Source organism: Myotis myotis, unplaced genomic scaffold (assembly GCF_014108235.1).
Source record: "Myotis myotis isolate mMyoMyo1 unplaced genomic scaffold, mMyoMyo1.p scaffold_m19_p_1, whole genome shotgun sequence".
NCBI classification, from domain to species: Eukaryota; Metazoa; Chordata; class Mammalia; order Chiroptera; family Vespertilionidae; genus Myotis; species Myotis myotis.
The window spans coordinates 106,219,940-106,235,066 of NW_023416313.1; the positions used below are offsets into that span (position 1 = coordinate 106,219,940).

General features: G+C 38.7%; 1 protein-coding gene across 11 annotated transcripts in view; it reads left to right on the forward strand.

Annotated features, from left to right (window-relative positions):
* Positions 1-15,127, forward strand: part of TOGARAM1 (TOG array regulator of axonemal microtubules 1) — a 137,686-nt gene that overhangs the window by 98,436 nt on the left and 24,123 nt on the right. For 10 of the 11 annotated variants that reach the window (XR_004973696.1, XR_004973698.1, XM_036346798.1 and 7 more), the window contains 3 exons: positions 3,385-3,490; positions 3,701-3,936; positions 12,538-12,696. Coding sequence is in view for 9 of the 11 variants with exons in the window: in XM_036346798.1 (XP_036202691.1) it covers positions 3,385-3,490; positions 3,701-3,936; positions 12,538-12,696 (501 nt within the window). In the remaining 2 variants the exon portion in view is untranslated. The remainder of the gene's footprint in view (positions 1-3,384; positions 3,491-3,700; positions 3,937-12,537; positions 12,697-15,127) is intronic. The other variant, XM_036346787.1, reaches the window with a different exon arrangement.

Sequence of the window (15,127 nt, forward strand, 5' to 3'; positions counted from 1 at the left end):
TTGTCTGCTCCCATTTCTTTCATTTGTGACATGTTTCTTTGTCTCTGTATTATGACTGCTTCCCTGTGTTTCTATGTATTAGGTAGAGCTGCTCTGTCTCCTGGAGTTGGTAGAGTGGCCTTATGTAGTAGGTGTCCTGTAGAGCCCAGTGGCTCAGCCTCCTCAGTCACCTGAGCTGACTGAGCTTGCTAGGTCTACCCCTGTGTTGGTTGTGTGAGCAATCTTATAGTTGAGCTTCGATTGCTGTTGGTGTCACTGGGAGGAACTGACTTCCAGGCCAATTGGCTGTGAGGACCAAGTGAAACTACAGTGGGAGAGCTGCTATGCAGGAGAAACTCCTATAAAGCAGGACTTGCTTCCATTAGGCTTTGCTGCTCACTGAGCCTGCCCCTTGAGTGTGTTGCTTACCGATGTGTAGAGTTGTAATCCAGTATGGTCTGAAGCTGTCCACTGGGTGCACTGGCTCTGGGGCCCCCAGGGAGGTACAAAGTCAGCTACTGCCTGAGGCCACCTGGCAGGAGCCACAGAGCGATCTGCTGATGGCTGCTATTTGTATTGGGCTTGGAAGAGCCCAGGTGAGGCCTAGCTCTGAAGCAAGGCAGGCTGCTACTAGTGCTGGGTCTTGGGCCTCTTATTGATAGGTTTGGGGCATGGTGATGCCAGCTGCTGCTTGTTTGAGAGATTTTCAAAAAGTCTGGGGCCATTCATATGGAAAAGCCACTGCAAACAGTTTGGGTGGGGCTGGCAAATTGGATGGGGCAGGGTCTCAGGGATTCACCAAAGCGGAACAAACAGTGTGGGTCACCCTGAAGGAAACTCAGGTATGGCTGCCAGTCTGCCCTGCGGGGGGCGGGGGGGTCCCAGCGTAAGAACAATTACCCCTGTGAGCACACCCTCCCCCAGCATGGAAGAACTGTCCCTGAGTTCCTGCCCCAATGCCAGACAATCCAGTTCCTCCCCTTATGTCCCCGGGTTCCCCAAATTCACTGTCAGACACTGAAGCTCGGAGGAAGCAGGACCTTTAAGCAGAACTACCTGGGGCTCTAGCAGACTTGGTATCATTCAGCCACAATCCCCACTGGTTTTTACTGCTCGAAGTTACGGGGACTTCTCATCTTGGCTCCAGAACCCTGGGCTGGGGGTCTGGTATGGGGCTGGGACCCCTTGCTTTTCACGGGCAGCCTCCTCAGCCAAGATATCCCTCCCAATTTAAAAAAAAAAAACACCACACCTGGGTGTCGGACCAGCCCATTCCATTCCTCCTACCAGTCTTGATGTACTTTCTTTACTTCTCTAGTTGTAGGACTTCCATTCAGCCAGCTTTCAGGTGGTTCTGAATGATGGTTGTTCTGTATTTAGTTGTAATTTTGATGTGGTTATGGGAGGTGGTGAGTACTGACGTTTACCTACACCTCTGTCTTGGTTCTCTCCCTTGCCTCTTTTTGTAGCCTTATTCCCTACCATGCTCTGCCTTACTTATCCACTCTAGCTATCTAGCTACCACTCTAGCTACACCCAAGCTCACTTCTACCTCAAGATCTTTGTACTTCATTCTTTGAACAGTTTCCCAATGGCTTTCTCTCTCACTTCATTCAGATACCTGCCAAATGTCACCTCAGAAAGCTTTCTTTCATGACCCTCATTAAAATAGTGTTTTTCCCCATCGACTTATGCTGCTTTATTTTTTAAAATATATCTTTACTGATTTCAGAGAGGAAGGGAGAGGGAGAGAGAAATAGAAACATCAACAATGAGAGAGAATCATTGATTGGCTGCCTCCTACACGCCCCCTACTGGGGATTGAGCCTGCAACCCCGGCATGTGCCCTTGGCTGAAATTAAACCTGGGACCCTTCAGTCCACAGGCTGACCTCTATCCACTGAGCCAAACCAGCTAGGGCTGCTGCTTTATTTTTAATATCCCATTTTGTGACCTGACCTTATATTTTTTTTTTCTCATTATAAGATCCATGAGGACAGAGATGTTTTCTCTTTTTCAGACGAACATTTCACATGAAGTTGGAAGGAATCTGTGTTCTGCTGTTGTTGATTGTGGTGTTCTATAAATGTCAAGTAGATCAAGTTGGTTGCTAATGGTTGCTAATGTTTAAGTTTTCTGTGTTCTTACTGATTTTCTGTCTGTTTTATCAATTACTAGGAAAGGGCTTTTGAAATCTCCAACTATAATTGAAGATTTGTTGAAGTTTATTAATAATTAAACTTTATTTTTGTTGTTGTTATTTTCCTTTTAGCACTTGGATTTTGTTCAGTTGATTTCTGGCTTTTATATTTCTGACCTGAAGTCTTCTGCAATTATTATCTTTGTTCTTCTGTATGTTATGTGTCTTTTTTCCATAGCTGCCTTTAAGAATATTCCCTTTAACACTCTTTTTTAGCAATTTCATTCTGATTTCCCATATTGTGGTGCTGATGGGGGCGGGGGGGGGGCCGCGGGGGAGAGGTTTGTTTGTTTTGTGGTTATCCTTTTTGGGGCTTATTCTTGGATCTGAGAGTTTATAATTTTGACCAAATTTGGAAAAATTTCAGCCACTGTTTTTTAATTTCTTTTTTATACTTCTCTCAACTCCACTTTCTATTTACTTTTATCTGTATAGAATTGGGTTGCTTCTACATCTAACTTGTTACTGTAAACTGTTTTATGCTTATCTATAAAATGAAAATTTTGAACCAGACAGTTATTAAGTAGGTTTGTTCTTACCACCTTAGAATCTTAGGTCTTTTCTCTCTGTTTTCCATAATTTTTTCAGAGAATTTAACTGCTTAAAAAAATAACCATTAACTTAATATTACTAACTTAGGAAACTCACCTTAGTTCACATTATCAAACCCTCAAGATGAAAACCATCAAATTTGAAATGTTGTATCTAAAATCCAATTGAATCCACCCTGTTGGTGTTAGTATTCACCTACCCTTCATCTGGCTCATTACATTAGATAATGAAAAGAAATACAAGTTATAGAACCACCTATTGGTGGTTTTCTGTTCTTAAATTATATATTCAACAATAAGGTAACAGGTAGTTATTTTTTTCATATTTTTGTTTTACTGTTTCCCTCACCTTTTGTTTGCCATTCCCTTCCCTCCTTTTTAGAAAGAATATGGCACTCTTACTAGGGGACAAACATTTTCCTTTTTATTTACAAAGCATGAACTTAGTTTGTTAGTAGTGGTTTTGAATCATGAAAGAGAACTATTAGAGCAAATAGCACGTTACATATTTTTTTAATTTGAAGTTCCTACATGATAAAGGAAAATAGGCAAGGTGTCTTCATTGGCATTATTTCATACACAAAAGAAGACATCCTGTTCCATTTGAGCCTCATTTTAATAAATAATTTTATCACTTGTTTCTTTTTCCCATAGGGAGAAGAAAATTGAGGGACTGAATTTTATCAGATGCTTAGCTGCTTTTCATTCTGAAACATTGAACACAAAGTTGCATGAAACAAATTTTGCAGTAGTTCAAGAGGTAAACTTATTTTCAGCTGAGTTAAGGATTGTTTAATAACAAAGAATAAATATGCAACATTTATAAAAATTATTAAATGTTTATTTTTAGTACATAAGATAATACATGTTAAAACATGTTATTTTAATAGTAAATTGGGTTTCAAAGTTATTATTACTGATTTTCTTTCAGAATATCAGCAAAATGTACATTGTAGATTTTTTTTTTTAGGTGAAAAATTTACGCTCTGGAGTTTCTCGTGCTGCTGTGGTCTGTTTAAGTGATCTTTTCACTTACCTGAAAAAGAACATGGATCAAGAACTAGATACTACAGTAAAAGTTTTGTTGCATAAGGCAGGAGAATCAAATACATTTATAAGAGAAGATGTTGACAAAGCCTTGAGAGCTATGGTCAGTAATGTAACTCCTGCACGTGCAGTTGTTTCTCTTATCAATGGAGGACAGAGGTAATGTTCAAAATAATCTTGATATGTCCTTAAACTAAAAATGCAGTTGTTTGTAATCAGAGGTATAGACAAAAACTAACAGATTCCAATATTATTTCAATTGAAAAACATTTATTAAATAATCTGTTTGTGATAAACACTATATTAGGTGCTGAATAATATTATTTTTCTAGTAATATCTACTTTTGTAGACCAAACGCTAAATAAATGTTAGTGATTGAGTTTTCACTTATTTATTTTTAACTTCTTGGCTGAGGGATAGGTAATGCAAATAATTAGTCATTTTAGCTTTCAAGGGTGATGAAGGTTAAGAGTAGTTTAATCATTTAACTTTAAAGGTATACCTTTGAATCTTTTTTTCTCTCTCTTGTATATCATTGTGCTCTCTTTTCTCTCCCCTAATTATCTTTTCTCGGGTGGTTGCTTGTATTGGGGTTGTCGGTGCCGTGGGTGCATTCATGCTTTGTTCCCTTTGGGTCATGTCTTGTTAAGGTGAATATTTTGGGATTAGTGTTCTACATTCTATTTTCATCTTTCCTTTAGCATCCTTTTACTCTACATCAACTTTACCTTTATGCCAAAATTCTCTTCCTCACTTTTCCCCTTTTGTTGTCCTGTTTCTCTTACCCTATCCCTGCTTTAGATTTTTCCTATTCCTTATTTTTACCACCTGTTAAAATTTCACCCTACTTATATATCTAATTACCAATCTCCTGCTCTAAATCCATATACACCTCTCTCTTCTCTTTCTTCACTATCCAAAGTTTCTTTTCTCTCTGTCGTTTTGTTGTCTGCTTGATTGTTGAGTTTATTGGGGGGGTTTTATGCTTGTTTATGAGATTGTTTTTTTTCTTTTTCTGTTGGTTTTTTGTTTTTGTTTTTGTTTTGTTTTTTTTAATTAAATCTTTATTATTCAGATTATTACATTTCTTCCTCTTTTTTCCCCCCATAACTCCCCTCCTCCCAGTTCCCGCCCCACCCTCCGCCCTCACTCCCCACCCACTGTCCTCATCCATAGGTGCATGATTTTTGTCCAGTCTCTTCCCACATCTCCCACACCCCTTTCCCCCCCAAGAATAGTCAGTCCATTCCCTTTCTATGTCCCTGATTCTATTATAATCACCAGTTCATTCTGTTCATCAGATTATTTATTCACTTGATTCTTAGATTCACTTGTTGAAAGATGTGTATTTGTTGTTCATAATTTGTATCTTTACCTTTTTCTTCTTCTTCCTCTTCTTAAAGGATACCTTTCAGCATTTCATATAATACTGGTTTGGTGGTGATGAACTCCTTTAGCTTTTCCTTATCTGTGAAGCTCTTTATCTGACCTTCAATTCTGAATGATAGCTTTGCTGGATACAGTAATCTTGGTTGTAGGTTCTTGGCATTCATCACTTTGAATATTTCTTGCCACTCCCTTCTGGCCTGCAAAGTTTCTGTTGAGAAATCAGCTGACATTCGTATGGGTATTCCCTTGTAGGTAACTGAGTTTCTTTCTCTTGCTGCTTTTAAGATTCTCTCTTTGTCTTTTGCTCTTGGCATTTTAATTATGATGTGTCTTGGTGTGGTCCGCTTTGGATTCCTTTTGTTTGGGGTTCTCTGCGCTTCCTGGACTTGTAAGTCTATTTCTTTCACCAGGTAGGGCAAGTTTTCTGTCATTATTTCTTCAAATAGGTTTTCAATATCTTGCTCTCTCTTTTCTCCTTCTGGCACCCTTATAATGTGAGTGTTGGTACTCTTGAAGTTGTCCCAGAGGCTCCTTACACTATCTTCGTATTATCGGATTCTTTTTTCATTTTGCTTTTCCGGTTGGGTGTTTTTTGCTTCTTCGCATTTCAAATCTTTGACTTGATTCTTGCGCTCCTCTGGTCTGCTGTTCGGAGTCTGTATAATATTCTTTATTTCAGTCAGTGTATGCTTAATTTCTAGTTGGTTCTTTATCACAACATTGAGGGTCTCATTAGATTTCTTGAGGATCTCACTATACTTATCGGCGGTCTCACCAGTCTTTTCGAGGGCCTTACTAAATTTATCGGCGGTCTCACCAGTCTTTTCAAGGGCCTCACAAAATTTATCGGCAGCTTCTAGACAGTTCTTGAGAGACCTTAAAAGTGTGGTTTTGAACTCTGTATCCTCCATTCCTGTCATTTCTGTCCTGTTTCTTTGTCTCCACATTTTTTATGCTTTCTTGGTGCACCCCCTTGTGGTCTTTGTGTGCAGTCTTGTTGTAGTTAAGCCTTGATTGTTGTAGGTAATACTGGGGGGGATTTGACCTCCAGGCCAACTGGCTATGAGAGTCAGCTGTGTCTGCAGTGGGAGAACTTCTGTGCTGGATCTCTAGGGCGGTGCTAATCTAGCCTTTGCCTAAGGCTATCCCGCAAATGCCTCTGTGCAAGGCTTGGCCAGGGAGGGGCCCAGGGGATCAACAGGGCGGGCGGAGAGAGCAGTTATGGCTGCAATCAGTCCCATCCCCAGAGGCTCTGCCTCTCAGAGTCCCAGCAACCGCTGCAAACCTCGGAGAGAAAGCTGCTCTTGAGTTCCGACCGATGCCAGACAGTCCTGCTTCTCCCGTTTGAGTCTGGGTCCCCAGAGACTCGCCCAGAACTGGAGCTCAGAGCCTGAGACTCCCTCCCGATTGAAACAGACAACCGCGCCCTCAGCCGCCAGCCCGCTCCGCATGCACCTCCGCACCTTTGTATTTTCCGCACTGCACCTCCTCTGAGTCTCGGTGTGCTTTTCTCTTTCCTTCTAGTTGTAGAATTTCCCCTCTGCCAGACTTCCTGTGGTTCTGGGTGATGTCCGTTCTGTCTTTTAGTTGTATTTTTGAAGTGGTTGTGCGAGGCAGCAATCTCCAGTGTTTACCTATGCCGCCATCTTGGTTTCTCTGTTGGTTATTATTTTTTCCGGTTTTTTTTTGCTTCTGTTTTCCCTTGCCTTGCTTGATATTACTTATTGTTTGTAGTTTGCATTCATCACCAGGGATCTGTTGCTGGAATTTGTTGGGATTAGTGGCTGTTCTATTGGAGTTTTCTCCCCATATAAATAGCTTCTTCCCCTCTTCTATTTCATTCTCTTTTCTCTCTTACTTTTTTTTTCCTTTTCCCAATTTCATTTTTGCACTCCTTTTTTTCTTTTTCTTTTTCTCTCTTTTCTTTTTCTCTTCTTTCTTCCTTATCCCCTAATTCTCTTTGATCTGGTGGTCACCTTTATTTGGGGTTATTAGTATCATTAATACATTTGTGTTCATGCCTTGTGCATTGTGCCTTGTTGTGTTGTATTTTGTGCCTTTAAATCAACACAGTAGAGAGAGAACTACATAACCAAACACCTGGAGAAGAGAGATCATGGGGAGACAAAGAAACAGCCCGCATATGAAAGAAGAACAGGCATCACCAGAAAAGGAAGTAACGAAATGTAGGCAATGGAGGCAAGCAACCTGTCAGAGAAAGAATTCAGAGAAATGGTCATAAGGTGGATGAAAAGAATGGAAGACAAATTCAACAATATGTGTAAGAACCAAGAGGAAATAAAGAAGAACCAAGGAGAAATGAAAAATGGCATCACTGCTATAAAGAACTCAATAGAAAGCATCAACAGTAGACTAGAAGGAGCAGAGGACTGCATCAGTGAGCTAGAAGACAAGGTAGGAAAAAATACCCAAGCAGAGCAGCTTCTAGAAAAAAAAATTAAAAAGCAGGAGAGCCTAAGAGAACTTTGGGACACCATCAAATGAAACAACATCCACATAATGGGGGTGCCAGAAGGAAAGGAAACTGAGCAAGAAATAGAAAACCTGTTTGAAAAAATAATGACAGAAAACTTCCCTGATATAGGGAAGAAAAAACTCACACAAATCCAAGAAGCTCACAGAGTCCCAAACAAAATGAACCCCAAAAGACCGACACCAAGGCACATAATTAAATTGGCAAACACCAACGACAAAGCAAGAATCTTAAAAGTGGCCAGAGAGAGACAGAAAGTTACTTACAAAGGATTCCCCATCAGACTAGCGACGGATTTCTCAACAGAAACACATCAGGCAAGAAGGGAATGGAATGAAATATACAAAGTCATGCAAAGGAATGTTCTGAATCCAAGAATACTGTACCTAGCAAGGCTATCAATCAAAATTAAGGGTGAAATCAAGAGCTTCACAGACAAAAAAAGGACTACGGAAGTTTATTACCACCAAACCAGCAATGCAAGAAATGCTAAAGGGTCTGCTGTAAAAAAAAATAAAAAATAAAAATAAGAAACAAAGAAGGAACACAGGGGTAAAGAATAAAAATGGTGACAAACAAGTATCTATCAATAATAACTTTAAATGTAAAGGGATTAAATTCCCCAATCAAAAGACATAGGGTAACTGAGTGGATAAGAAAACAAGGCCCATATATCTGCTGTCTACAGAAAACACACCTCAGAAAAAAAGACGCACACAGATTGATGGTGAAGGGATGGAAAAAAGTTTTTCAGGCGAATGGAAATGAAAAAAAAGCTGGGGTAGCAACACTTATATCTGACAAATTAGATCTCAAAGTGAAGGACATAAAAAGAGATAAGGAAGGCCACTTCATAATACTAAAGGGAGCAATCCAACAAGAAGAAATAACTCCGGTAAACATATACGCACCCAATATAGGAGCACCCAAATACATAAGAAAACTTCTGGAAGAGATCAAGGGAGAGATTGACAGCAATACAGTCATAGTAGGGGACTTTAACACCCCACTATCATCATTGGACAAATCCTCTAAACAAAAAATCAGCAAAGAAACATCAATTCTAAATGACTCACTAGATCAGATGGAATTAATTGACATATTCAGACCATTTCACCCCAAAGCGACAGAATATACATTCTTCTCAAGTGCACATGGGTCATTTTCAAAGATAGACCATATATTGGGTCACAGACAAAGTCTCTTCAAATTCAAGAAGATAGAAATCATATCAAGCATCTTCTCAGATCACAATGGCATAAAACTGGAAATCAACTACAATAAAAACAATCCAAAAAAATCAAACACATGGAGACTAAATAACATGCTATTAAACAATGACTGGGTTACCAGAGAGATCAAAGAAGAAATAAAAAACATCATGGCAACAAACAACAATGAAAACACAACAATCCAAAACCTATGGGACACAGCGAAAGCAGTCTTGAGAGGGAAGTTCATAGCTGTACAAGCCTACTGCAAAAAAAAATACAAGAAAAAATAATAATAAATTACCTAACACTATAACTCAAAGAGTTAGAAAGAGAGCAACAAGAAAAGCCCAGTGTAAGCAGAAGGAAAGAAAGAATAAAGATCAGAATGGAGATAAATGACATAGAGACAAAAAAAAAAAAAAAACAATACAAAAGATCAACAAAACCAAGAGCTGGTTCTTTGAAAGGATAAACAAGATTGATGAACCTCTAGCCAGACTCAGCAAGAAACAAAGAGAAAGGACCCAAATAAACAAAATCAGAAATGAAAGAGGAGCAATAACAGACCCCACAGAAATACAAAAGATTGTAAAAAAAAATACTATGAACAACTCTACTCCAACAAACTAGACAACCTGGAGGAAATGGCCATATTCCTAGAAAAATACAACCTTCCAAAACTTAATCAGGAAGAATCTGAAAATCTCAATAGGCCAGTAACTATGGAAGAAATTGAAGCAGTCATCAAAAAGCTTCCAGCAAACAAAAGCTCAGGACCAGATGGCTTCACAGGGGAGTTTTACCAAACATTCAAGGAAGAACTAAAACCTATCCTCCTCAGACTATTCTAAAAAATTCAAGAGGAAAGAACACTTCCAAGCTCATTCTATGAAGCCAGCATCACCCTAATACCAAAGCCAGGTAAAGACAACACAATGAAAGTGAATTGCAGGCCAATATCCCTCATGAACATAGATGCCAAAATCCTCAACAAAATCCTAGCAAATCGGATCCAGCAGTACATCAGAAAGATCATACACCATGACTAAGTAGGATTTATCCCAGGGATGCAAGGATGGTACAATATCCGCAAAACAATAAATGTAATACATCACATAAACAAATTCAGAGATAAAAACCACAGTCATATCAACTGATGCAGAAAAAGCATTTGACAAAATCCAACACCCTTTTTTGATAAAAACTCTCAGCAAGGTAGGAATAGAAGGATCATACCTCAACATAATAAAAGCCATATATGACAAATCCACAGCCAACATCATAATCACTGGGCAAAAACTAAAACCATTCCCCCTAAAAACAGGAACAAGACAGGGATGCCCCCTCTCACCACTCCTGTTCAACATAGTACTGGAAGTACTAGCCGTTGCGATCAGACAAGAAGAAGAAATAAAATCATCCAAATTGGAAAAGAAGAAGTAAAACTGTTCTTATTTACAGATGACATGATACTGTACATAGAGAACCCTACTGTACATAGAGAACCCTCCAAGCAGGCGGCGGGGTGTTCAGCTATGGCCAAAATTAAGGCTCGGGACCTTCGCGGCAAGAAGAAGGAGGAGCTGCTCAAACAGCTGGACGACTTGAAGGCGGAACTGTCCCAGCTGGGGACAAAAAATTATGAGACTTAATAAATGAATTCAACAATGTAGCAGGATACAAAATTAATGCCAAGAAATCTATGGCATTTCTTTACACCAATAGTGAACTTACAGAAAGTGAGACTAAAAAAGCAATCCCATTTACCATCACACCAAAAAAATTAAGATACCTAGGAATAAACTTAACTAAGGAGGTAAAAGACTTATATGCGAAAAACTACAGGACACTGAAAAAAGAGATAGAGGAAGACATAAATAGATGGAAGAACATACTGTGTTCATGGATTGGTAGACTCAACATCATCAAAATGTCCATACTACCCAAAGCAATCTATAGATTCAACGCAATCCCCATTAAATTACCAACGGCATATTTCACAGATCTAGAACGAATGTTCCAAAAATTCATCTGGAATAAAAAAAGACCTCGAATAGCTGCAGCAATCCTGAGAAAGAACAAAGTAGGTGAGATCTCAATACCAGGTATCAAGCTGTATTACAAAGCCACTGTTCTTAAAACAGCTTGGTACTGGCACAAGAACAGACATATAGATCAATGGAATAAAATAGAGAACCCAGAAATCGACCCAAACCACTTTGCCCAATTAATATTTGACATAGGAGGCAAGAGCATACAATGGAGTCAAGACAGCCTCTTCAATAAATGGTGTTAGGAAAATTGGACAGATACATGCAAAAAGATGAAACTAGACCACCAACTCACAGCATACACAAAAATAAACTCAAAATGGATAAAAGACTTAAACGTAAGACGGGAAACCATAAAAATACTAGAGGAATCCACAGGCAGCAAAATCGCAAACATATGCCGAAGGAATTTCTTCTCTGATACTGCTCCTAGGGCAATGGAAACTAAAGAGAAAATAAACAAATGGGACTACATCAAAATAAAAAGCTTTTGCACAGCAAAGGAAACCATCAACAAAACAACAAGAAGGCCCACTGCATGGGAGAACATATTTGCCAATGATATCACCAATAAGGGTTTAATCTCCAACATTTACAGGGACCTCATGCAACTTAACAATAGGAAGATAAACAATCCAATCAAAAAATGGGCAGTGGACCTAGATAGACACTTTTCGAAAGAGGACATACAGAAGGCTGAAAGACATATGAAAACATGCTCAAAGTCACTAGTTATATGAGAGATTCAAATCAAAACGACAATGCAGTATCATCTCACACCCACCAGAATGGCTATCATCAACAAATCAACAAACAACAAGTGTTAGAGAGGATGTGGAGAAAAAGGAACCCTTCTGCACTGCTGGTGGGAATGCAGACTGGTGCAGCCACTGTGGAGAACAGTATGGAGTTTCCCCAAAAAACTAAAAATGGAACTCCCATTTGACCCAGTAATATCACTTCTAGGAATATATCCCAGGAAGCCAGAAACACCAATCAGAAAGGATATATGCACCCCTATGTTCATAGCAGCTCAATTCACCATAGCTAAGATCTGGAAACAGCCTTAAGTGCCCATCAGCAGATGAGTGGATTAAAAAACAGTGGTACATCTACACAATGGAATAGTGGTACATCTACACTATGCTGCAGTAAAAAAGAAGGAACTCTTGCCATTTGCAACAGCATGGATGGAACTGGAGAGCATTATGCTAAGTGAAATAAGCCAGTCAGAGAAAGATAAATACCACATGATCTCACTCATTTGTGGAATATGGAGAACAACATAGACTGATGAACAGGGACAGATCCAAAGACAGAGAAACAGTGATCAGACTATCAATCCCCAGATGGAAAGTAGGGGAGGGTGGAGGTAAGGGAAAGAGATCAACTAAAGGACTTGTATGCATGCATATAAGCCAAACCAATGGACACGGACAACAGGGGGATGAGAGCATGAGTCGGGGGGGAGAGGGGGGAAGTTGGGGGTTAATTGGGGGATGAGGACACATTTGTAATACCTTAACCAATAAAGAAATTAAAGATAAAGGTATACCTTTGGAAAATTGTTTATACATCAACTTTGTTTTAATTCACCATGTTTCCTTATAGCCATTTACACATTGCAGTAAGAAGATGTACAGCCCAGCACCTTTCAGATGTAGTGGAACTTATGGAAGTGGAGCGTATTTTATCTGGAACAAAAGATATGGCTGAACGTATATTACCAGCTGCTGCTAAGTTTGCTCAGGACAGCTCACAAGAAACCAGGTGAATGGTTGCTAATAATATTTGTTGAATCTCTTAGTATAAGGGCTTAATATAAAGAAACAAATGTTTGAAAAGAATGAACATTTTTTTAAATGTACAAGTGGTGTACCCAGGGATTGGTGCTGGGGGAATGGTTTTATTTAACCAATTTGTAAATGATCTTTGGGGAGTGCACAGTGAATCCTCCAGATTTGCAGATGACACTGCAATACTTCTGTGTAGTAAGATACCATGCTACAGGGATGAACTGCATGAAAATGTCACAAGACTGTATGAATGGGCAGAAAAGTGGCAGAACTTCATTGTGAGAAATGTAAGGTAATGTATTTAGGGAGAAATGATATATTTTCCAAGCAGCCAGGTAAAATCAAGGAAATCAGTGCACATAAAAAATGGATAGCATACTAACTCCAGAAACATGAGATATCTGCACTTAGAAAATTCCATGAATTTCTAATTGCTATCTGTACTTGAAGAACAATTTTATGAAGGTTAAGAACTGTCAAAGGAAAATGGCAAAATAATTAAGATGTGGATGGTGCAGTAGGTGTAGTGGTGACAGGAATTTTGGATATAGTCAGATGCCTAGGTTCAATTCCTAACTCCAATCACTGTTTGCCCTTAAGCAAGTTACTCAACCTCCGTTAGCCTTTGTTTCCTTGTCTATAAAATTAGAAAGGTTAGACTGGGGATTGATAATGCCCCACACAAAATCTAAAAATTTATGGCAGTTATATATGAAGTTAGATTAAAAGGGGAGAGGAAATTAAATAAATAAATAAATAATAAAAAATAAAAGGGGAGAGGGAGACTCCTGAGTTCATAGAGACTAAAGTAAAAAAGGATTCAAATTTTTAACATTTTAAGATGCTCATTACTTGAGGTAACTGGAGTTAATCTTGTGGGAGTCATATCAAAAGCTAATAATATAGAAGGTAACTATGTTAATTTTCTATTGCTGCATAACAAATTACTACAAATATAGTGGTTTAAGTCAACACAGATTTTTCTTTTTTCTTTTTTTTTTTTTCTTTAGCTTACTGTTCTTTAGGTTAGAAGTCTGGCATGGCTCAACTGCTTCCACTTAGGGTCTCACAAGGTGGAAATCAAGGTGACCACAGTGCTGGACCCTTACCTAGAGGGTCTATAGAAGAATCTGGTTGCAAATTCATTCCACTTGTTGGCTAAATTTAGTTCCTTGTGGTTATAGGAATGAGTAACCATTTCTTTGCTGGCTGTCAGTCAGGGTTCTCTCTCAGTTCCTTAAGGGTAAGAACCTGACTTCTGCTGCAAGCCATAGAGAGCTCTCTGCTTTTAAGGGCCCATGTGATTCGATTAGATCTAGATAATTTCCCTATCCTAAAATCATCGGTGCCATATAACATAATCCTGAAAGAGCAGGACATCCTGGGGGAACCATTTTGGAAGTTCTACATACCACAGTAATGTGCAAAACAGTTTAGGAGGATTGGATCCTAATAGACTATTTAGGAACAAAAAAAGATAATGGTTGTTTTGTGTCATAACTTTTTGTTGATGGCCTAGTAATTCTTATAATCCATTTGTCACTTCCTAGATTCTTATTTGAAAATTTAAAATTATAAAATGTTTACAAATTTCCAGTTTTAATATTTCTCACATTTTGTGTTTCTATTGCTTTCTTACTTGGTTGTTTTAGCCACTCCCAAATTAGGTCCTCTGGTAGACCTCTTGTCTTTAACATTCTGGGGATTGATAATCCCCAGAAGTTAGAATTGTTGGTTGAAAGTAACTGGTTAGGAGCGACCTATATGGATATAGACCTAATTCTGGTTGTGAGGAGAGAAAAGGTAATTTTTATTCTCTTCTATACCCTTTCTGTAATTTCTTTTTTTTTTTTTTTTTTTTTTTTTTTTGAGAATCTGTTGTTATGTATGATTCTGGGATCATCCTATATCCCTCCCCCTCAAAAGCACTGCCTTCTCTGGTTCTTCTAGTCCCATATACATATCCTTAGTTATAGGCAAAAGTATAACTGTAATTTATTTGGGGGCCAAACTTCCTTGAAAAATAAAATATGGTATTGTTATGAGATACTGTATGATCTCTCAATCCAAAAATATTTCCAATATGCACTTCCATGATATTTGAGTTTCTACCATTAGACTGATAGCTTAAGGTATTATCCTAAAAGAAATAGTTTAAATTCATATACCATAAAAATCCTAGTTTAGAGAGCATTACACATTCATTAATATACCAACCATGACTTATCAACTAACTTTGGGTTTATTTTAGGTAGCAGAGAATAGGTTTTTGACAAATTGGATCCCAGGTAAGTTGTGACTAGGAAAAAATAGAGTCAGAAATACAGAACCAAGGGGAGGTTGACTTAGGTCAAAGCATCTAACAAGCAGATGAGCAGCAGAAGGACACTGGGCAAGGAGCCCAG